Source organism: Colletotrichum tamarilloi, assembly GCF_030869305.1.
Source record: "Colletotrichum tamarilloi strain Tom-12 chromosome Unknown Scaffold_56.1, whole genome shotgun sequence".
Classification (NCBI taxonomy): domain Eukaryota; kingdom Fungi; phylum Ascomycota; class Sordariomycetes; order Glomerellales; family Glomerellaceae; genus Colletotrichum; species Colletotrichum tamarilloi.
In genome coordinates, this window is record NW_026849438.1 from 164,077 (window position 1) to 187,067 (window position 22,991).

At 51.1% G+C, this 22,991-nt stretch overlaps 9 protein-coding genes across 9 annotated transcripts; 4 read left to right on the top strand and 5 right to left on the bottom strand.

Annotated features, from left to right (window-relative positions):
- Positions 1–302: 302 nt before the first annotated feature.
- CTAM01_11023 (uncharacterized protein) lies at positions 303–2,353 on the bottom strand (the record flags this gene model as incomplete). The annotated part of the gene is made up of 5 exons (XM_060527035.1): positions 303–899; positions 961–1,154; positions 1,343–1,752; positions 2,142–2,164; positions 2,222–2,353. 5 exons carry the CDS (start codon positions 2,351–2,353, stop codon positions 303–305), a joined length of 1,356 nt encoding a protein of 451 aa, XP_060378364.1.
- Positions 2,354–5,045: 2,692 nt separating this feature from the next.
- On the top strand, positions 5,046–7,566 carry CTAM01_11024 (fungal specific transcription factor domain-containing protein; the record flags this gene model as incomplete). The annotated part of the gene is made up of 4 exons (XM_060527036.1): positions 5,046–5,102; positions 5,264–5,343; positions 5,438–6,532; positions 6,603–7,566. 4 exons carry the CDS (start codon positions 5,046–5,048, stop codon positions 7,564–7,566), a joined length of 2,196 nt encoding a protein of 731 aa, XP_060378365.1.
- A 235-nt stretch (positions 7,567–7,801) lies between these two features.
- Positions 7,802–8,978, bottom strand: CTAM01_11025 (uncharacterized protein; the record flags this gene model as incomplete). The annotated part of the gene is made up of 2 exons (XM_060527037.1): positions 7,802–8,196; positions 8,285–8,978. 2 exons carry the CDS (start codon positions 8,976–8,978, stop codon positions 7,802–7,804), a joined length of 1,089 nt encoding a protein of 362 aa, XP_060378366.1.
- A 764-nt stretch (positions 8,979–9,742) lies between these two features.
- On the bottom strand, positions 9,743–10,429 carry CTAM01_11026 (uncharacterized protein; the record flags this gene model as incomplete). The annotated part of the gene is made up of 1 exon (XM_060527038.1): positions 9,743–10,429. One exon carries the CDS (start codon positions 10,427–10,429, stop codon positions 9,743–9,745), a length of 687 nt encoding a protein of 228 aa, XP_060378367.1.
- Positions 10,430–10,901: 472 nt separating this feature from the next.
- On the bottom strand, positions 10,902–11,642 carry CTAM01_11027 (short-chain dehydrogenase; the record flags this gene model as incomplete). Its single annotated transcript, XM_060527039.1, has 1 exon — positions 10,902–11,642. The coding sequence occupies one exon, from the start codon at positions 11,640–11,642 to the stop codon at positions 10,902–10,904; it is 741 nt and encodes a 246-aa protein (XP_060378368.1).
- Positions 11,643–12,937: 1,295 nt separating this feature from the next.
- Positions 12,938–14,949, bottom strand: CTAM01_11028 (FAD binding domain-containing protein; the record flags this gene model as incomplete). Its single annotated transcript, XM_060527040.1, has 5 exons — positions 12,938–13,242; positions 13,320–13,471; positions 13,525–13,874; positions 13,929–14,027; positions 14,101–14,949. 5 exons carry the CDS (start codon positions 14,947–14,949, stop codon positions 12,938–12,940), a joined length of 1,755 nt encoding a protein of 584 aa, XP_060378369.1.
- Positions 14,950–16,354: 1,405 nt separating this feature from the next.
- Positions 16,355–17,738, top strand: CTAM01_11029 (aromatic prenyltransferase; the record flags this gene model as incomplete). The annotated part of the gene is made up of 2 exons (XM_060527041.1): positions 16,355–17,571; positions 17,627–17,738. The coding sequence occupies 2 exons, from the start codon at positions 16,355–16,357 to the stop codon at positions 17,736–17,738; spliced, it is 1,329 nt and encodes a 442-aa protein (XP_060378370.1).
- Positions 17,739–19,686: 1,948 nt separating this feature from the next.
- On the top strand, positions 19,687–20,366 carry CTAM01_11030 (uncharacterized protein; the record flags this gene model as incomplete). The annotated part of the gene is made up of 2 exons (XM_060527042.1): positions 19,687–19,867; positions 19,924–20,366. The coding sequence occupies 2 exons, from the start codon at positions 19,687–19,689 to the stop codon at positions 20,364–20,366; spliced, it is 624 nt and encodes a 207-aa protein (XP_060378371.1).
- Positions 20,367–21,229: 863 nt separating this feature from the next.
- CTAM01_11031 (uncharacterized protein) lies at positions 21,230–22,190 on the top strand (the record flags this gene model as incomplete). The annotated part of the gene is made up of 2 exons (XM_060527043.1): positions 21,230–21,265; positions 21,321–22,190. The coding sequence occupies 2 exons, from the start codon at positions 21,230–21,232 to the stop codon at positions 22,188–22,190; spliced, it is 906 nt and encodes a 301-aa protein (XP_060378372.1).
- Between the last annotated feature and the right edge of the window lie 801 nt (positions 22,191–22,991).

The following is a 22,991-nucleotide window of genomic DNA, read 5'->3' on the forward strand; positions in this document are numbered from 1 at the left end:
TGCCCTCCGCAACCGTAAAACCTTAGTGCTCGTCTCTGGTCTCTCAAATAGCCCGTGTTTGCCCATATTACCAACCTATTACCTGCAATGTCCGCCGCCCCTCCGCCGCCTCCCGCCAGGAACAACTCCTGTTCGACCCGCCTGCAACCTTATGCGACTAGTCAATAATTGATAATGTTAAACGGTGGCATCCTCGGCGGGAAGCGATGCATCAACCTCGCAGATTACCTTTTTTTACTTGCATGCAACAGCCCCGATGTAATCGTTGTCGCATCAACCTCATCAGTGTTTGACAGTTTTCATTACGAGACTCCCTTGTTCTTGTCCTTCTCCTTCCAGGCTTGGTCAGCGTCGGGATGAACCGACGGGCTCGCAATATGCTTCCGAGCCTCCTCTTTTTGCTTATAATCTGAGTTGAACCTTTTGTCTCGGTCGCCAACGTACTTGGCAAAGTCCAATTGGCCTGTCTGGGTGAAGCTTGTCATGAGTTGCGGTTCGCCCACGGGCAGCTGGTGGCCTTTGTCGACCTGCCAGAGGTGGAACACTTTTCCATAGAGCTGGACGACTTGCTCCATCTCCTTATTCTCTGCCGCTTGCCAAGCCAAGTCCGGTAGCTTTCCCTGTGGCATGATGAGCATGCCTGACTTGACCTCATACACATGACTGTGCCAGAGCTTTCGCTCCTCCGAGTCCAAGGTTTCGTAGAGCTTTGGTGTGATCATGTACTCGATGCCAATGATGCGTGCATTCTTCGCGGGGCTATCGTAGAGTATGCATTGACGGACATCTTCGTTCAAGTACCCGCAGTAATGATTTGCCTCCACCACGCGTGTGGGATCAGAAGCATATGCGTGAAAGGCGTTGAGGTGAGCGCAGACATTGCTTAATGGTGCGAAGTCCTATCTCGGTGTCAGAGATCGTGATACAATGTTGGTAATTCGTCAGAGAGGAAGAACGTACCTGCACTACTGAAGCACCAGCACTAAGCACTTGGTTCTCGGTGCTGATGGGATCTCCGGCATTTGCGTCCGGCTTGGTAGCCATGGTGGTCGATAAGCGAGATTGCAGTGATGCTCTGAGCAGACACCTGCTCGATTCGTTCAAGACGTGGGTGCTTGGGCTTGACGTTTGAAGATTGGATGAGAGTTGGTTGCCTAGTTCGAAAACTTGTTGATGGTTTCGTGCTTTTTTCCCTTCACTCCTTCGTGAAGGTTGGGGGGGATTTGCTCGCTTTGACAAAGCCCGATGATTCCCCTCCTGACGTCATCAATGCTGTTCCCGCACTCTTCGGCCGCGATTTCATCATGATTGCAGCATCGAAGAATCAGATGGAAACACCAACGGCAGCTCGGGAAGGGAGAACCTGCGAGGGCGGGTAGCTGCACAGGCGAGGAGGGGGAAAGAGGAGGGCGGAGCATCGTCTCCTGCCCGTTCTCCTCGGCGTTCATCTGCGGCAGACGGAGGTCGCCCCGCTTTCCCGGAGCAGTTCCCCGGCGCGGGTCTTCCCGCCTTAGCCTTGGCGTGTACTGCCGGACTCCGATCGGCCGGCGCCGAGGAGGGGCAGGGTGTGTCGGCCGGTAGAGCGGAACAATGCCCTGTGCTCGGATTCGCGTCGGTGATCGACCGTTCCGACTCACGTCGCAGTGAATCATCTCCACCAAAAGTTTGAAACGAATGCTGGCCTGACTGGACTTTGAAATGGTACGAGGGAACCGCGTAAGCGCCGGTTTGCGCAATCGTCGTTTCGAAAAGCTAGAGATTGTAACCAGATAAGATAGTGTGCTTGTCGCAGCTTTAAATGGAATTTGCATTCTTCCGAATGTGATTTGCTTTGCTTTTCTTTCGTACGGCAAACGACCATATGTGTCATTTACTAAGGTAGTAGTAGATCTTGTGATCTAGCAAGACAAGGTAAAATCAGTGTCATCTCAAATCACAATTCAATCATTTGGGAAATTGCCATGCACAAAGTAATAGACTACAGGCAGTCATTCTAGATGTTTGCAAAAACGATCAACAGTTCAATTTAAACAGATTCCATAGTGCATTGGTACTTTGTAACCTTCCCGCAGAGACATCCACCCACACTGCTTGAGAGCCTATCAAGCAGGCTGCCCTCCAGCAAGTTTTTGACATCATACCTTCTGCCTTGGCCTTCGAAAGACTAGACGCAGAAGATGCAGCCACAGCTAAAGTCGAAGCTACAGTCGCGCTTATGGACATCGGGATACGCGGCTACGATGGCGTCGACATAGTCCTTGCTGAGTTTGATTGAAGTCGTCTGACCTTCGGGGTTGGGCGCAGCTAGGGCAAGAGCCGCCAAAGCAACGGCGACGGTGGCGATGAGCTTCATTTCGGATGGGGCTGAGCAGTTGGGTGTAGCTGAACTTGTTAGAATAGCTCAAGTCTCAAAGGAATTGTTTGAGATGCACACAACTCGATATCGAAAGGACATACATCAGTGAAGTGTGATGAACACTGGCACTCAGTGTACTAGATTATTTCAAGATGATGGTGGTCAGAGAGGGTTGAGTTATGCTTTCGAAAACGACGAACCTGCACCTCTTTATACCCAACTGTATTGATACTGCTCTTGCTCTAGGCCATTTGTTTCATTTCTACGAGGGAGGTCTCACAATCCCGGCTACGAGGTACTTCATTCTCATTTCTGCCGGTCAATTATGTGCACATTTGAATCCTTCAAACAAACAAGATTCCACGAATCTGGAGACTCGCATTATGCCGCTAGGACGCGCCTTCTCTGAGGACTAGCTGCGGTCGTGTGGTCATCACCTTCGATGATACATGATACTTGATGAATATGGTCACTTAAGTTTCGACGGTACCTAGGTTGAGGTGATCAAGGCATCGGGAAATCTTTCAACATAGGCTCTAAGTCATCACTTCGACAGTGCCTTTTCAACCGACATCTTATAGGCTCGTACGTCCTAATGCAGTAAGCCTGCATGGAGCCCGCTTACCCATACCACCCCGTGAGCCGCCAAGACTATCACAGGAACTTTATGGAAGGATTAAGGAGAATATTGGCTGCTTATTCGTGGGATTGTGAAAGTGATAGTACCGTAGGATCTGATGTTGCGACGACTTTATGATTGATCCCAAAGCCGTTCGGTAAACATTCTGTAATTAGTGAGGTACATCTCGGTCAACGAGTGAGGAGGACCGCAGTTCCCCATTGTTGATATTTGAAGGATTCGACGAGACATCATATTTTCATGCGAGGTTTGTTGATGGAAGCCAACGGGACAGGTCGGATTTTTCTGTGCTTTGCCGTCTCTCAAAGTCTCTCGGTATTATGTGCAATTATCACCGAGGTAACATGAACAATTACCTCAACTCCACAAGCCCTGAAGATACTAATGTGACCACGACACTTCTGTGGCCCGAGAATGGGAACATACTGTTCCTTGTGATTGTATATGAGAATCTTCGGGGGCTCGGTGGTTAAAAAATCTGGTGTGCCGAGGAACAGTCCATTCCCACAACAGCTTGAACGATCAAGGCAGTGTTCACAAGCCGCTACTTCACTCGGCGAAGCCTGCAATGCCAATTATAAATCTGATTTCTTCTCACAGTATTATGTATAAATTCTATGTGCGCACGGTAGTAGACTGCAAACAGGTTGTAGTAATTCTATCACTCGATCTTGTGCGACTGTGGGTGCCATCATCCTGTTATCTGCGAGATAACTAGTGTTGACAAGTGGATCGGCGATATACCTCAACATCTTCACACCCCATGATCTCAGACATCTTGAGTGATACACTTGTATTAACTAATGCTGCTATGTATGTTCAGTATGTAGAGCTGACGCATAAAGTAGGTGGGTGAGTGGAAGGCTTGAGCTCTTTTGGATTTCAACAGGCGACGCATTCGAGAACCGAAGGCATGTTGTTCCCACCCTATTGGATACATATACCTCCGTATACATAGGCAAAGTTATGAGAGGCATTTGCTGACGCCAAATTGAGATACTCCATGCGTTCCAATCGAGATAGAACTACTCAAGTATCAATTAATAAGTACCAACTGAACTCGTCATGTTCCTCTGTGTAAGTTTAGACCATCTCGCACCAGAAGCAGATTTTCTGCCGGCAGAGCTCAACGTTCTTACTTTTGGCTCCCCTCACCGCACCATTTACCAGCTCATCATTGATTCGCGGCGGGACTTGTGATAGCGCACTCAGCTATGATCTACTTTTTGAATAATACTTTTGTTTACGAAGCTGAAAGTTAGGTGCTCTATTACCGGCCCTCTGTACGAACATCAGCCGTTGGCGCTCTCCTCGTCAGGTGTTGCCAATAGCCCTTTGATACATGACTCGCCAACCCTGACTCTCCGCATCGACAATTTCTGAGCTGTGGCCCGCGCTCGTGAATTCTTTATCTCAATGATCCCCCAAGATAAGGCCCCTTTCTTCACAGAGAACAAAAAGAAACCATCATAGGTATGGATATAGAGTTCAGCTGGGAAGTTTGCAGCGTGGGCATCGGAAATCTTTCCGACCATCCGCAGCCACTCAGCATATCAGGGTTGTCAGCCCCCTCGTGCCCTGGGAAATGTCTCGCAAACCCCTCATCTCCGCCCCGGTGCCATTTATGACATTTATGACATGCTCAATTCACCGTCCGCCCTAGGCTTATCCTGCGGAGGTCTCCACCCCGCAGATAAACCACCGAACAACACCGCGTACGTGAGACGTCAGTCGCTCGCCAACAGAGTCATTTCGAACGACTCAAGCCCTGCCATCAGGTCTTCCAGAAGGTCTCGCACCCCCCTCTTTCTGGATTCGTCCGCCTGCAGAGAGGGTGTGGTCGATCTACACAGATGAAAGGAAACAAACCGTTGGCAGCCGGATGAAGTGAGTCGCCCCAACGTCGCGGGCCCCTTTTTTGCAGACGCGAGAAAGGAAAGGGTAAGCTTACTTACTCGGCGCTGCGCGTGGCCGAGAAGAGAGCCCAACTTTGAGATCCGACAAACATCCCCCCCCAGTGCCTCGAGCAGGTCCCTTCCCAACACGGCCATGTCCCAGAAACCAACAAGCTTCGCTTGTGACCGGTGCAGGGCGGGGAAGCGAAAAGTAGGTCGTCCGCGCGCGAAGAAGAACTTTCCCAAAGTTTTGCTCCATTTCTAGACTCCATTCTAGACCCCACGGGGAAGGACCAACTTCCCCGAACTCCCTTGCTAGTCTCCTAGTCCTTTCGTGAACTGCCGTGACTAACGACTTTCTCCCGTCGGCAGTGCGATGCTGCCCGTCCTGCATGCTCCTTGTGCAGCAGGCAGAACAGGGAATGTGTTTACACTGAGCAACGCCCCAGAAAGTGTGTCACCTACTAGTTACCTTACTTATGGTTCACGTCAACTATAAGCAATGCTAAGTAGCCACCGAACTATGTCGCTAACGTAATCATCCAGGCGGAAATACTGGGATGAGGACTACGTCAGAGCCCTCGAGGCTCAAGTACAATCGCTGCTCTTGGCCCTAGAGAAGCAAAGCGTTGAGAAAGAGCCCTCCCCGGCACTGTCTCTGAGTGATCGCGCATCTCAGTCTGCAGAGCCCGATGCAACCCTCCGAGAAAGTCTCGATGGAGGTGACGCCACCGAAGGTCTCGCAGTCGGCGGGGACGACGAGGAGACCAAGGACGTTGTCTCTATAGAAGACCATGGAGGCAGTGCGAGTAAGGACTCAGGGACACAGGAGAGGTCTCAGATGGCAATGGAAGAGTTGTGTGTAATGCTTTGGAGAACGAATGTCGGTGATGGGGTAACCATCATCGACGACCCTGCCACTGGGTCTCACTATGCAGTCGATCCCGTACGGCCAGCTGTACCCATGGCCCATCAAGTCATCCCTCCAGAACAGGTGCTCGTTTACTGTCGACAAAAGGGCCTCATCCACGAGATGGCGGATCTGTTCTTGGATAACATCAACCAAGAACATCAGTTCACGCCGTACACGACAACCGACTTCCTGCACAACTACCCTTACCAAACCCCAGATGAAGCCTTCTTACACAGTGCCATCATCGCTACAGGCACAACCTTTACACGACGACCAGATGCTACCCTCATAGGAGATGCATTCGCGCAGTTCGCAGAAAGCCTCATCTTCACCTGCTGCCGGCAGAATCCCACACTCAAGGTCATCCAGGGGCTGTCAATGATGTCGTGGCGCTCATTGGCTATGGGGAGAGACCACTTTGGCTGGATGTTCATCTCCATGGCCGCCGGCATGTGCGTACATCTGAGACTGCACGTCTTGGCGCTAGACGAGTGCGAAGCCAGGCAGCTAGAGGCTACGGAGCAGGAGATTCGCACTTTTTGGATGTTTTACATCATTGACCGGACAGCCATCTCGATTCTAGGCCGTAACTGCGCATTACCGTGGCGGAGAGTAAACGTACCGGACTTTGAGATGACCTTTGAGAACTCTAAGGCGGGCCTAGGTCAAGTATCTTTTGCATGGCAGTGCAAGTTGTGGTATCTGCATGACCAGTACATGGACCAGGTGTAAGTCCTGCTTCCCCGTCTCCCACACAGATTTCAGAAGATGGACTTTCGTGAGTAACACCGATCTCAGCTTCTCAACAAATTTCGAATCTCTACCCATACCGCAACAAGTCCGCATCCTCGTAGCAAGCCAGGACGCACTCAGCGCCTTCTTCCGCTCCCGCGATGATAGGCTCCATCTGTCGGGGGACTCAACCCCGAAACCAGTTATCCAATTCCACCTAGCCTACCAAATGACAATCCTCATCACCATGCCCCCGTTCCTCCGCATTTTTGCCGCAATCTCACAAACCTCAGAGACAACCGAGCCCGGGAACACTGCGAACAACAGCAGCAGCAAGAGACAAAACTCGGAATTCATGCTTCTCGTCCTCCGCTCTCTCACCGCAGCAGCAACAGCGACTTCCCGACTCGTTCGGACCTACCGCCGCGCCCACGGCTTCGACACCTCCCCGAACCCGGTCATCATCCACCACCTCCTCAGCGCCGCCATCGTGCACCTAATGAACGCGACCAGCTGGACGCCGGCGCTGCGGCACCAGAGCACCTACTGGCTCCGGCAGTGTCTTGAGCTCCTGCGCGAGCTTCAGGTCTCGTGGCCTGTCCGTGCCGTCAAGAGTATCAAGATCATTCGTGTGCTCGCGCAGCGGTGGGGGGTGATGAGGGCTCTGCCCATCGAGTTCAGTTACCAGATCGAGCAGTCTGCGGCTACAGCGCCCGATGCTCAGAGTGACTTGGGCGCGAATATTACGCAGTCCAGGAGTAGGGACATGGGCGAGGCGGACCTGAGTGGTGTGAACCAGGTTCAGTTCGAGTATGAGTGGGATGGGTACGGCGCTACTGCGGCTGATGCGCCACCCGTGGACTTTAGCACCTTGGACATGAGCTCTTTCGCGTCTCTGGAAACTCTCGATGTTTCTGGTTTGAGCGGTGAGCGGACGAACCCTATGGGTACTGTTGATTTTCTCCAGGCCTTTCAGGGGCTCACGGATTGCGAAGACTTCAATTGGCTTTCGACTAACAATGGGTTATGAACGAATTAAGAGGCGGGGGATTGTCCCGGATATGTGTAGCGTTAGGCTCATGGATGCAATGTATTGGTACTACAAAACACCTATACCCTCGTGTGGTTCGGAAGGTTTTTGTTGCAATCTTGGTGTTATGCAGCGATTGAATGATCAGGAAATCTCGGGCGAAGCGATGGTAGTTTATGGATGAAAAGTTTGATTTGCTAGAATGACAAGAAAATGGCAATTATGAAATAGGTATCTAGAGAACAAGCACAGCCTCCTCCTCTTCCTCCTTCGGCACCTTCGCAACACTACCATCCGCCCTGACCAGGATCTTGATCTCCTTATCCACATTAAGCCTCAAAAGATCCGGTCTGCTGTAGTGGCCGGTGCAATCCGCGAACATCTTTGTCCTGTGGATGGCGTCAAAGTCCAATTCGCCGTAGATGATGGTCTCCGTGTTCTCATCGACGGGCTCCGATAGCCTCCGGCCGTCCGGGCCGAAGATGGCAGAGGTTCCACCGCCAGGGGTGGACATGATGGCGCCGCCCGCACTGCTGTGCGCCGCGATGCCCTTTTCGGAGATGAGCGCCGTGCTGTGGAGAACAAAGGCGTTTGACTCAATAGCGTATGTGCGGGAGAGGTTGTGGCATCCTAATCATCTAGGTTAGTTCAAGTTCATCAAGACGCCGGAATTTCGGAATGTGAAATTCCGCCCGGAACGGCATTTGTGGTGACATACCTTCTGCGCTCATCGACCACATGTCCGGGCCACCGCCGGAATGAGGCGTGACGCTGGGCCATGCCGAGACATGGATTTCTTCCTTTTGGGCAATCGTGTTATACTTCAAAAGGGGCTGGATGTGCTCCCAGCACGCCAGAGAACCGACTCGCGCAAAGGGCAGCTCAGCCACGCTCTTCAAGCAGTGGCCCGACGCGTCGCCAAAGATGGTCCGCTCCATGTGCGTGGGCTTCATCTTGCGGCGATGCACCTTGATCTCGCCGTCCTGGCCGATGAGGGCCTGCGCGATAAAGAGCGAGTGGTTGTCGTTCTCTGAGAAGCCGAGTGAGACGGCGATGTTGTTCTCCTTTGCGCAGGCCTGGATGGTGGCCATCTCGGGCGAGTCGAGCTGAAGCGAGTTCTTGATGTACTTTACGTTGAGATCAAAGTCGATGAGGCGGGTCCATATCCACACGGGGTAACCGGGGATCCAGCACTCAGGGAAGGCGATGAGCTGAGCCCCATTGGAAGCGGCCTCTGCGATGAGCTTGCATGTCTTTGCGACGGCGGCTGGGAGGTCGATCCAGGCGGGCTCGGCCTGGGTGACGGCCACCTTGACAACTTTGCTTGTGTTGGACATTGTTGTTGTTGATGTTGTTGTTGCTGCGGGGGTGGAGTTGGTGATACGTAATGCAAGGTTTGAGAGCAAAGACATGTGAAGAGGAGATGCAACTGCAGGTGAAAAGTAAGAAGTTGACGAGCTCGTCTGATTTCGGACGACGCTTCGAAGGCTTCCTTTTATATATCTCTTGGATGGCGCTGCTGGCTGACCGATATGGGCGCGGCATGTAATAGCTGCAATACTACAGGGTGGTTCGTTGCCTGATGAAGATAGCGCCAAGATATGTCTCCCTACAAGTTCGTCTTTCTCCATGCAACTCAGACCCAATGATAAGGAAAATGCGGGGTTAGAGTTTTGCTAATCTCCATAGTCTTCTTGATAGCAAGGAGATCGTTTCACAATGCGACTGTCATAGGGGGGGTAATGATAGATCTTGAATTCCGCTAAGCCTCCGTTGGCTGCGCGGTAGTCAGCCGGGAGCGGAATGCAGACCTCCGCAGTGATACTCCGTCAGCAATGTCCAGAGGCACACGACTCGAACAAGGATGTCAATAGTGCATTGTTATAGTGCGAATCATCTTGGATATCAGAGCTATCGGCAGACTTGTTACGAAATGATACTACGAAGGAGCGAAAGGAGCAAGTCAGAATCGATCCTCGTATCAGGGGCCGGAATCATTTTATGGATGTGGAGGAAATCCATATCCCGATGAGCCCCGTCCTACCGGGCGTAACCAAGATATGCCAGGTTTCAACCAGCCTGCCATTCAGCTCAACTCCACTTCAACGCGTTCGCTTCATTCCCCTATCACTCCGGGATTTGACTAACCGGCCCATTTCGAACCAACCTCACCAGCTCAATAAGCGCCGCCTTCCCAGGGCCGATCATGTCGAGTCCCTTGAGACCCTTCGGAATGCGACTCAAGCCAATCGCAATACCCAACCCACTTCTTCTCCGTTATCTCGCGTAGATCGAATCCCTCCTGACCGGCGTCGACGGAATATCCGTTGACACTCAAATAGCTTCCGAACTTCTTGCCCTCCACCCACCCCTCCTTCTTCGGTCTCCACACCTTTGTCAAGCTCTTCTCGCCCGCCGTCGCCGTAGCCGCCGGCCCGCCTTTGCTGCGGGCCTTCTTCTCCTCCGACCCGGAGTCGGTCCCAGCGCCGACTCCTAGAACCGTTAGATCTACGTCCACCACCTCGCCCTTCCCCATAAAAGTGAAGCAACGCATGCCGCAACCTTTGCAAAAGAGAAAGTGCAGGTCTTTCCCATAGACCGTATAGTCGCCCAAGTCGTTGTACGGGTCGAGGGGCTTCAGGAGAAGAAAGTCATCCGGGGCCGAGGCGAGGCGCATGTGAAAAATTCCGGCTTTGTGGCAGGTGGTGCAGTTGCATCTGTAGAAGTCTTGATGCGTTCGCGATTCGGCCCTGGGGACACGCGCCGGAGGTAGTGTGTGAGGAAACGAGAGGAAGACGATGTATTGCGTCGCACCGCAATGGCATGAGCCTTTGTAGGGTCGTCTAACAGGCTGTCCATCCATTGTAGAGACCGTTGATCTGTTCAATATGCTTATCGATGAAGACAACTGAAGATGCAATCGGGCCAGAGTGCTTCTCTTTGAAGTGCGAGATGATTTGGAGCGGGGAACCTGGTACAGGTGCGCCCTTGTAGAAACATGGAGACATTCGCCCAATTGGCGCGCTGTCGCTGATTTCTAGCCACATACCGGACACATTCAGACCCATTTGCGACTGGTGTTACGCCAGCACAACAATTGCTCAGCCAAATGGCGTGTAAGTGATTGGATACAGCTACAACCTATCACGCTGAGAGCCCATATTGGCTGATTGCTAAGGTATAAGACGGAATCCCCGAATATCCCCTTGTTCATTCTGAGTCCCCATGGTCAGGCCTATCAGTCCATCATGCGATTGAGAGTATCGATGTGGAACTATGATTTCAACATGTATCTGCCAACTTTCTTCCCGCTACCTAGCCAACACACCGAGCATTCACCACGGGATCGGCCCATGTCGGTTGGAAAACGTCGCGCTCGCACCATCAGGTCCCAAGGTCGCCAAGTGCACCGCCTGAACCGATCCCAGTGATGCCTCATCAGGCCCCTCGTACGAGTTCATGTTTGTCGCGCAGTAGCCAGGACAACAAATATTAAACTTCCACATCTTGTCGTCCCTGTACCTAGACGCGAAAGTCATCGCAGCGTGATTGAGCGCGGCCTTGCTGGAACCATACTCGATAAAGTCCCTCACCGGACCCAGACTAGGATCCGTCCGAATCGCAAGACTCCCCAGTCCCGAGCTGACGAAAACGATGCGCTTCACTTTGGAAGACTCGCGCAGGAGAGGGATGAAAGCGTCTGTGACGGCGATGGAACCAAAGACGTTGGTGTTGTAGACCGTCGCGAGCTTCAGCCGGATCGAGTCTTCGGGCTTGCCCAAGAGGATTCCAGCATTGTTGATGAGGACGTCGAGATGGCCGAAATTTGTGCGGATTGTGTCGACGGCCAATTTAATACTGTCATCGGATGTGATATCCAGAACTAAAGGCTCGACATTCAAACCGGCTTCCTGGAGCCCTGAAGCTGCCTTCTCGATGGCTTCCTTCCGTCGCCCCGTCATGAAGACGTGGTAATCAGGATGTTCCGATGCCAGTCGCTTGGCAATCTCGTAGCCTATGCCCTGGTTGGCACCCGTCACCAGAGCTACAGTTGGGTCTGCGGACTCTTTGGACATATTGAGATCCGCTTCTATTCCTCAACTCTAACCTTTAGGTTTTGAATGTCGAAGAAGAATGCCGTCAGCCAGTTTAGTTTCAATGTCTGTCAAATGATAGTGTAAACGGTTGATCTTCAGTGGATGAAAGTGCTACCAAGTTGCTCATAAAAACTTGACAGGCGAAGTCATGAGCCAGACAGGTGTATGCCAGGCCATGGAGCGCAACCGCTTTCGCTTCAAAGTCTCGTGACTTTGCCTCTCAAAATGACGACAGATCATTCAAAGGTCCTTCCACGCGAGGGACAGTTTTCTTTGGGGAAGGCCATGAACAACAACCGAGACTGAGACCAGAGCCAGATCAGCCTGCTAGCAAAGCTTCTAAGAAAATTGATGTAGAGAAAGTCTATTGAACCTTGCCCGATACCGAAACAATCCTTCGCCCAATGTAGATGCTAATCATGCTGATGCATCTAAGATTCCATGCAGGCCTTCCCCAGCATGAGCTTTCGTCTCAACTTGATCAACTTGACACGGCCCGTATCCGGAGTCCGGAAATGCTGGGAACTGAAAATGTTTGTCGGTGATCTGAAACCGAGGCCACGGATATTCGCGCTTTATGCTGGAAGCCGATCATCATTACTAATGGAAGTGCAAAGAATAACAAAGCTATTACCAGAAAGGCCTGATCTTGTCAAAGAGACAAGACCAGATAGGGGCTGGGATTTCTTAGATGATTTAGAGTGTGGGCACGCGATTTGTGTCGGGCTTGTCATCTAGCAAATTGTCCACTCTATCACAGCTTAACATACGAAAATGTTGGGTACACAGAAGAACAAGGCGTATCTGTCGAATGGTGATCAAAAGCAAAAGAACTGGGCCCTAACCAGGATTCGAACCTGGGACCTCTCCCAGATGTGTCGTGAAGACCCTAAGGGAGAATCATACCGCTAGACCATCAGGGCTGATTATTAAGCGACATGCTTCGTTGGAAGTTGCGAAGGCGTAGCTGATCTTCAAGGATAGTATGACCGGGTCACGCAAAAACGGCGGAGGATCGCGGTCCCTCGCCCGTTCCCTGGTGTCTATTGCTGCTGCTCCCCAACCGCTCATGTTGACACCCTCAGTGGCTGTTTGCAACGCGGGTGTGGTTGTTCCATGGCATAACGCTCACCGGCAAATTGGCTGGACTTCATTCATCATGCAGGGTTAAGCCAGCCATATTCTGAAAACCTTATGGGAAGAGAAACTCTCAATTGCTAAACTGTGCGTGCGTGATGTGATGATGAATACTATAGTTCGAGCCCCACTCTTACTTATTTAATGTAGTCTTTGTTGAGGACATACTTGGACTTATCGTAGCTCTTGGGCCAAACGCCGCTCTTTCCAGGTGCCAGAATGCCATTCGGGTCCAACGCATCCTTGATGGTCTGATTCAACTTGCCAAGCGCATGGTTGTTGAAGTCGTACGTATCCGCGATCTGATCCATGAGAGCGACGTGAGTACGGAACTCGCCCCAGCCGTTGTCAGCGCAATCCTGGATCATGGTACGGACGAGCCACTGCGCGCGGCGACGCATGTCAGGATCCTCCCTGTTATAAACGATGCACACAATGTTGTCTGTGCAACCTCGCGTCAGCAATCTTCTTCAACGCCTCGTAATGGCAGAGCGACGAGCTGGGTGATGGATGACTTACGCATCTCACGCATGCCAATGCTGAGAATACCAAAGTAGTCCAACTTCGCCTCCGCGAAGCGTTTCTTAGCCATCGTGTACTGCTTCATGGCAGACTTGCCATCAACCTTGGAGATTGGCGAGAAAGACAAGAATGTGCAGTGAGGAATCCACCTGAGTAAACTGGTCAAAGCTGTAACCTTGAATTGGGGCGTTTGGGCACTTACTGGTTGAGCCATCTGAGCTCATCCCATGTCGGCAAGCCTCGCATTGTGTCAGCACGGCAGTGCAAGGTGCTGTGCTCTTCTTTGCGATCCTCAAGCAGGAACCATCGGCTTCCGGGAACCTTGGTCATCTCTCGCTTAGTGATTTCGAGATGGGCTTTGCGGATCGGCTCCGGTCCGTAGGCCGCACCAATGTAAACCCAGCGGCCAAGGTCGACCTTCTTCGCCGCAGCATCTAGTTGCTCTTCCGTGAGCGGGGTATTGGGATCATCAGTGTATGCTGTGCGGGGGTGGTAATGCGACGCATCGAGCGAGATGTGACGGAGACTGGCAGCATTCTGGAGAACCATGTTCTGTAGAGTTTTTGTGAGCTGCGTTACTCATCAAGTCTCAGAGCAGCAACTTACCACACGAAGCGGACGAATAATATCGACGACGGCCTCAAGATCTTCATCCTTCTCATATGTCACCATGAAGGGAGTAATTCCAGGGGGTGCGGGCATGAGCTACATGTATCCATCAGTCAGCTTTGCCTCATCTTGTGACCAACTTGGCCCCCTCTCATGAGTTCAAACTTACCCACATGCCCATCTTCGTGACAATTGCGTTGTTGCTCTGGGAGAAAATTCCGTCGTTGATTGGACCAAATCCATAAGGGAATAGCTGCCAACACTCGTTCCGATGCTGATCCTGAGGCGGTACCCCCTGAGCCGCCTGCTTGCGGCCCTCGGGACTCTGCATCGCACCCATGCCCGTACGAACGACCTCACCGCTGGCCAGCACAACTTCCATTCCACAGTGCATCATCCAGTGATCACCGTAGGGAGTGAAGCCCACGCCATGGTCCAGTGCGTTTCCAATCATGGAGCCGTAGCCGAGCTCCGGTGAGTCCAGCCACACCTTGTCCCGCAGCCCGTTGTCATCAAGATACTTTTGCATCTGTAAATAGGTGACACCGGGCTCAACGAGGCAGTAGCAGTCCGTGGCATTAACCTCAATGATGCGGTTCATGTGCTTTCCCAGGTTCATCACCAAGCTTCCGGATACTCTTGGAGCGGCACCGCCGTAGCCGATATTGTGACCTTTGCTGTACGTCCACACAGGAACGAGATACTCGTTGCAGAGCTTGATGACTGCTTGGATGTCTGTCACATTTCGGGGGTGGATGAGCGCGCTGCCAACAAATTCCTCACGCTCGTAGAGAGAGTGCATGTCGTGCGTCTGGCAATCGACGGTCTGATAGTCGCCATCATCCAGCTGGGTATCTCTGGTGATGATCTGGAGATTGTCTTTTCCGACTGCCTTTTGAAGGCTTGCTGCGAACTCTTGGAACTTCTCCGCGGATACTCCAGGGGGCAGAAATCGAGGAGCTGGCGCCGCACCGTTCGATGCGTGCCCCCCGTTCGCCGACGTGACGCCTGGTGCCATAATATAATAAGTGGCCTTGTAACTGTAGTACAGTATTGAAGATTCGAGGAATTATTTCGTGAATTTTGGAGATGGTGTAGTCTTTAATAATGTTGTCGTTCGTAACCACACATATAGTTGAGTTCGCGAACCTTCTCCTTGAAGAGGGGGAAGAGTTCATTTATTGACGAGAGCTTCCAGTCTATGACGCCCGTGAGCTTATACTCGGCTGAGCTCTAGAGCTTAGGGTGAGCTCTTGCCAATCTTCATACCATGACGGATCTTCGGAAGTTCGGCCTCCATAGATGACCGCGGATCTAGTCCGCGCGGGGCCGTAAGCGCGGAGTAGCACTTGGACTGCTCGATATCAAACATCTTCTACATCAAAAGGCCCGTTCCTGATGAGAGCGGCTCTCCTGGAATTCCCCAAACTGGCTGCGTGGCATTGAATCAAACTTCCAAGAGTCCGATGGGAACGTCCGTATTATCATCCTCACCTGACTAGTGAAGTGCAGAAAAGGCTCAAGACTACATGTCTCATTGGAAAGGCAATGAAAAACTGCCGATAATTGCGGAAGGTGCGGCGAGTTCGTAATCTTGACCAACTCTGCCGCGGCCATATCGTCTGATCAAGTGGGATGTTTAGAGTTGTGTTTAAGTTGTCGAACTCGGATTTCAGCCCTCGGCCAAGCTTTCCAGAATGACATTGAGTAGACAAGTGACGGGCGCCGACAAGAAGCCATCTCTACTTGCCTTATACGAATACCAACGAGTTCGAGTGTTTCGCTGACGAAGTGAATCATACGCTGCCATGGCTTATGGTTTCGCCTGATCTTTGTAGAGCTACTCGGCTAGGCTGTCCTTGTTTGTTTCGAAGTATCTCCGCGTTTTAACTAAGCACGCGGCTTCCGGGTATCTAAGCTTGACAGCAGGCAGGCCACAGCCTCCTTGTTCAACTTCAAGATGAAGGTTACTAGGACTGAGTAAGTGCCTGTAAGTAGTCAGCATATCCATGCACTGCCCGAAGAACGATAGTCCACCAAACAACTGCATTGCAGTGACGTTGTCTTGACTTGATACCTGATCAAACTCAATGTTTGTTCTCGCCTTGGAAGTAGACGGCGACCTTTCGAGGACCACGACGGACAAACCTGTCCAACTGGAGGACAGTGGCCTTCGGCCCTCGGCCTAATCTTCATGTCCATCAATATCGTGGTTGAAGGAGTGCAACGTAGATCTAATTGGGAAGTTATCACTTGAGGCGAACGGTGTTTAATTAGGATGCCCAGACTCTGGTGAAGCTATAAAGATTTAAGGATGCCCTACCTCCTGCATGTCAGCGTCATCTGAGCATGATTAGTTAGCATTTCCATCTCATTACTCTGAATTCTCACACTGCACATACTTCCTTTGACCAGTCTTCAGCATGGCACCAGCAGCCATCTATAATCCTGTAAAGGATAGCCTCGAAGCACCGCTGAGGTCTCCTCAGAAGTTCAACGCCTTCTCCTCAAGTGTCAACGATGCTACCATCCCTATTGACCCTCCCCTCAACCCAAAGCACCGGTGGTGGTGGGATAAATGCGCACCACTCCTCAACACCCTGCTCAACAGCGCAGAGTCATATACACCTGAAGAGAAGGCAGACCACTTGCGCGTGTTCCGCGATGTTGTCGTACCTTCGTTCGGAATACCAACACCCAAGGCAAAAGTGAGGCCGCTGTTGACTTACGATGGATCTACCTTTGAGCCATCGTGGAACTTCACCAAAGGTGATGACGGTGTAATTCGCTACACGTTCGAGCCCCTAGGAGATACTGCCGGTTCTACCGATGACCCCTTCGCTGGAGATATTGGCAGATCCATGGTTCCAATACTCTCTCAAGTCTCTTCCGATGTCGATATGCGATGGTACGAGCAACTCGTCAGCGCATGGTTTGTCACACCCCAAGAAGCCGCCGCTGCTCGTCAAGCGATGCCTTCTTTTGTTAAACGTATACCGCAACTCTTCCTCGCCTACGACATGAAGCGTTCGAAGCGCATTCTCAAATCCTATCACTTTCCAGTCCTCAAGCACTTCGCGACAGGAGCGACGACATCAGATCTCGTTTTCGACATGATTCCAAAGTTGCAGCCTTGTGGAGACAGGCTCGCCGCATCCGCCACAAAGTTGCAAAAGTATTTGGCGTCTTGCAAGGAGCCGTGCATAGTTGAGATGATGGCTGTCGACTGCATCGACCCCAACAAGGCACGCGTCAAGGTCTATGCTCGGACAACCTCAAACGCGAAGTCAGTGCTGGCAGACGTCTTCACACTTGGTGGGGCTCAGACCGACGAAGCCACGTTGAAAGGTGTAGAGACCGCGGAGAAGGTGTGGCATCTACTCCTGGATGAGCCCCAAGGCATGACGGCGGATCAACGGAAAGATGCCAGAGATATGCAGAACCTGCACAAGGGCATTTGTTTTGCATTCGAGCTGAAGCCTGGAGCGGAACGCATCGATATCAAGGCACACTTGCCGTGGGGCCAGACTGCAAGCAGCGATGCGCAGACTATGAGGAACTTTGCACAAACCCTGAGAAACTTGGGATGGGACGAGTCTGCAGACAAGTTTTACCGTGGTGCCACAGAAACTTCCAAACTGTAAGTTGACTCAAGTCATGACACTGAACATTTCACAAAAGCTAATGGTTTTCAGGCCTGGTAGGGACTACTCTAAGCCAGGTGGATTGTCTTATGTCTCGTACAACTACAACGAGACTGGGCCCTACATGTCTTCCTACTTCTCTCCCAAAGTTCAAGGAGACTAACATTGCGCCGTGTGACGAAGCTGCTGGTTAGCTATCTGTATTGGCAAAGAAGCGGGTTGGTGAGGCGCAACTTGGCAACGTGTGTTAGCGGAAGAAGCTTGGAACTCTCCGGAGTTTCTCCTCGGATTTTACGTATAACGAATCAGAGACGCATTGCTTGACATTTTTTTAATATGACGTAAATTATATTAAAGTGGGAAAGCACATACACGTTGGATAATTGGAATCAATTGCTCAAGCCTTGATTCTCAATTAGCGTAGATGTTTCGTTCGCCCGTCATGGAGCACTGTTAGTCCCGACTTCTCCCACAATCTAAGCAATCCATAATAAGATAGGCTCATTACTTGGCCACGCGCGAGTGCAAATAAGTTCTTCTCAACAAGGCAGGGTACCTTAGTTCCCGCAACAGACAATGCTCGAGTCAAACGAAAGGGTTTCTAGAAACGGTGATAAAGGTTCGTGAGGTGTGACTACTCAACTGATACTGTCGGGAATTGAGATCTCTTTGCAACCCCAAGTGCGTACGAGTTTACATCTGGCTTGTACAGTGACTTATGCAAACTTCGTATCTGCCCAGTCACTTGGGTATTGTGGCATTGTCAATACCTACAACTAGAGATCGGAGACACATCGTCGACGTGGCTGAATTCCCCTGTTTCTCGCATCACATCGGAAAGGACATAGGTCCTTGGACAAAGACCCGCCAAATTGATCCCGTCCGCATTTACGGAGGGCCGGGCACTGGTGTTTCCCCGATGACCGCCGGGGTGATCAACGGACTAGGGCTATCGGGGCAATGGAAACAATGCCGCAGTGTTACGGAAAGCCACGCTAGCTGTCGGCGCCCCTGGTTTCACTTTTGTGCCATTTTCTGGCTCTAGGAAGCGAGCGGCCGGCGGACATGCAAGCTTGACGGAGCATCGGATGCATGGTGGGTAGAAAGCAGACGTACCCTTGAGCGAGGTGCGAAAGCGATCAACTAGAATCCGACGGGATGGCAGTGCCGAAGAGCGCGGACCATGTCAAGTCAAGCAAACAGGGTGTTGAAATGTTTCCCGTCTCCTCCTTGTATGCTTATGAAACTTAGACTTTGCGGAGGTCCTTCGTCGATCCCCCACCTCATCGCCGCTTTGTCCGCCGTGTGGTTTCGAAAGCATCGGATACCCCAAAACGGCAAGCTTCTCTTTGCGAAGTCTGCCACTGATTCTTGTCTGTTCCCTTCTATCATTTCAACGTCATAGCCCGCATGCTGCACCGTCTGTGTTCTGACTTGCAGTAGTCTCACAAGAGATGCAGAGCTTACCTCCCGCTCCCTATAAGGCAAGTGACTACCCTTGTCAAGTTCGTCTGAAGTTTTGAAGGAATGCTTGAAACCTCTTATTCGGTATTTCTACTCCGTCATTCTATTTGACAGCGCTATCTCGCAACTAGAAACATCGCAGAAGAGCTAAGGCCCTGGGTTCGCAATGGCGCCAACGACGCGGCTCGGGGGCCCAGAGCTATGTTTCCTTCCAGAATATCGCCATATTTGGCAACCCCACAGCAGTACAGCCGCAACCTTGACTCCGGATAGCATGATCTTTGACATTGAGGGTCCAGGCGTGGATGGCCTGACGTGGTGGCAGCCGCGGGAGTCCCCAAAACGGACATAGGATGTGGCACTCCACCGAAAGCCGCCGGGCCGTAGTGTCGTGCCGTAAGATCACTGTCGGACTCTCGCCTTCGATGTCATGCACCCAGAAAATACCATTGTATTGGAAAGCGGCTCCGAAGAACACGGGCCCGAGTTGATCAGTATATAACCAACCTTCAATCACCTCCAGCAGAGATTTTAGATCATCATCATCAATTATCAACAATCACATCCACATAATCAAAGAAAACCTCTGCAATCATCATCAAATAACTTCAACCCTACTCAGTCCATCTAAATCAAATACCATCAACATGTCTGCACCACCTGCCGGAGGCGTCACTGAGCGCATGATCATCCCCGTGAAGGGTACCAAGGAGGACTGGAAGGAACCTCTCAAGACCTACCTCCTCGCCCTGAAGACCCAAGACGGCTACCTTCGCACACGATGGGGACCTTGGTCCGAGAACGAGCAGGTTCTTGATCTCATTTCTGGTAAGTCCACATTCAGTGTGCCTTTGTGACTAGGTCACTTCTAATTCTTACTGTAGGCTGGAAGTCAAAGGAGTCCCGCGACAGCTTCTTCGCGTCTTCTGAGTGTGCAAAGACGATGGAGGAATTTAAGACAGTTATGACCGGCCCAGTCAAGTCGTACTTCATCAAGTTCGTCCCGTACGCACCCAGAGCCGCCATCGACTCTCCCATCGCCGAGACTATCACTATCAGCGGCTCCACCATGTCTGAGGACGACATGAGAGCTCAGTTCGAGAAGGTCCGCGGCATGGATGGCTTCAATGACTTTGCCAGCGGTTTTTCAACCGAAGAGGTTGATGGTGGTGGCAAGGTCTTCGTCGCGGCTCTGGGATGGGAGAGTCTGGAGAAGAGCAGAGCCGCCGATAAGTCTGTGTACATTCCTGCCAGCGGCAAGGTTGAGTCTCACCACGTCAACTTCCACTACCCCATCAAGGGCTTCTCTGTAACCAACACCCACTAGATGAGGTATCCACGATGCAGTTTGATTGGAATACCTAGACGAATCATTGGTCGATAGCGATAGTCCAGCAGTTTGCAATTAACTTTTCTGAAGCCATAATTTGGAGTGATAGTTGCTTCGTGTTGAGATTGCCAAGATTTCGTCTAACCTATGTAGTACCCGTAGGACATGAGTACTGGAACCATGCGTGTGGTGAATGGGCCAAGAGGAAGCATCTAGGAAATCCCCGATGCTTTTTCAGATGCCAAGACAAATCTCAGGCTTGTCCCATGCACTGAGGTTGATCTCTCGCGCACGTATTCTCGCATAAGGGAACTGGATTCCCTTCCCATAGAACCTCTGCCGTGACATAAGTTCAAGTGGCCGACTAGCCCGTGATACATCGGACGGTCTGAGACAGACGCGGATGGAAGTATGCATCGAACCACGAGAATTATCTGCCCCGATAGAAGTGTGTGCGTTCAAAGAGTGACGTTGCGTGACATACAACAAGGTTACGCAACTTGTGCTCGGACTTGGGGCGGGAGGATGCGTCTGTCAAACCGGGGGTCCGGCCCAATGGTCAATCTTACACATAGTGGGCGGACGGTGTCTTCGAGACTCAGATACCACGACTTCTCACATTTAACGTCTTGAATGCGTGGTTGCTGACGCGGTTGATGCCTCCCTCGGGTGACCGAAGTGCGCCCTATTTCGATGGGCGCGAGCCCTCCCTCGAAATTCTGTGTATCAAACTCGCGGCATAAATACTTCTTCAGAGACGGAGGCGGCTCTGATACGCCAAATCAACATCGATATAGGATCTTGGACTGATCTGCCCATCTGAGTTCTCCTACTTCATACTAGTGTCAACACTTTTCAACATGATGCCTAAGATTCAGAAAGTCGCCGTCGCAGGAGTAAGCTCGTGCTCAAGCTTCGTCTAGGCAAATGGTCCGTAACTAACAATGCAAGGCAACTGGTAATGTGGGAAGACCAACTCTGAAAGCACTGCTTGCAGATGGTTTTGATGTGACTGTCTTGGTCCGCAAACAGGGCATTTTCCCTGACGGTGTACATGTCAAGGTCGTCGACTTCACTTCTTTTGATGCTATTAGAGATGCTTTACAGGGCCACCAGGCTTTTGTGGACTGCACTCTTGTTCACGACGATACTCCAACGAGATTGATAGATGCTGCCGCTGCAGCTCGAGTGTATCGTTTCATTCCATCAGACTTCAGCCTGGATTTCAACAACCGCAACGTCCACTCGGTGCCCGTCTTCTTCAAGAAAGATATGAATGACATGCACTTACTGAAGAAATGTGAAGAGACCGGAATGACTTGGAGTGTTATCTGCAATGGAGCGTTCCTAGATTGGAACCTTCGGACCGGCTTCATGAACATCGACATCTACAACAAGAAAGTTGACTATATCAACGAAGGGGAGAATGTTCACGTCTGGACTACGCTCGAATCAACTGGCAAAGCCGTTTCAAGGGCCTTGCTCCACCCAGTGGAGACTGAAAACAAGCCTGTTCACGTGCATTCTGTCAACAAAAGCCAAAAGCAGATGGTGGACCTGTGCAAGGAAGCGTTGGGGACTGACGGTTGGACTGAGTCAAAGTCAAATATGGACCAAGTCTTTGCTGGAGCCTTGAAAGAGTTCCAGGCGGGTAACTACAGCATGAAGGTTTTTGGCGACATGATACGCTATGCGAACTCTAGGCCGGACTTCTCTGGCCCTTGGCCCAAAGACGATAACCCTATGCTTGGAGTCAAAGAGATGTCGGACGATGAGGTGAAGACTCTAATTAAGTCTATTGCTACAGAAAAGACAGGCTAGTGAGGTATATTGTCTGCGGGTTATCAATAGTCGATATAGTATGCCTCCATTCGAATAAATCTCAGGCCACTTCATTTGAGTATGAGAGCTTTCATGAATCAAGAAGGAGGATTGGCAATCCGTCAAAGGGCTGTTTCTATTCCTACTGATTACGATGAAGTTCCGACTTTGACACTTAACATGGCGCCACTTGCAGAGTCTTATTCGCCTGGAAAGTTTGAAATTCCACAAAAGAAAACTGATGCCAGATATCTAAAAACGAGGTTTGAATATGAAACCTCTCCCTCTAGAATTAGTTACTGTATGATGTAGGTTATGTGCAGGAGCGCATGTCTTCAATGGTGCTGTTGAGAAAATTGGACATGGAACAATAGAGAAGCGAACAAGGTATCACTTTACCCGTCGTGATAAACTCTTGGTTCTGAATAGCAATCCTCGAAGACCTGAGTGTTTACTTACGAGCTATCGCAAAGGATCTTTGAGTCTGTCCTAAAAACCCTGACTTGTCTCTAAACTTGGAAAACTTGAACGGAGACACCTCGAATGTGTCAAGCAAAGAAAGCAAACCTCTGAAGTTTATGTCTCGCTCAAGAAAGATGTAGTGTCACTAGCAAAGTATCGCAATCTTCATAGGCGGGATCTCAAAGTTTGATATCGTACTAGAGACATGAAGTCAACCCTTTCCATTCAAGCAGTAAATTTCGCGAGTGCAGTCGTAGCGCATGGCTAGTCTCAATTTCCCCAACTCGGAAGCGCAACTCTCATGCAGTCTCTCTCCTGCCATGATCTATTTTAGTCACT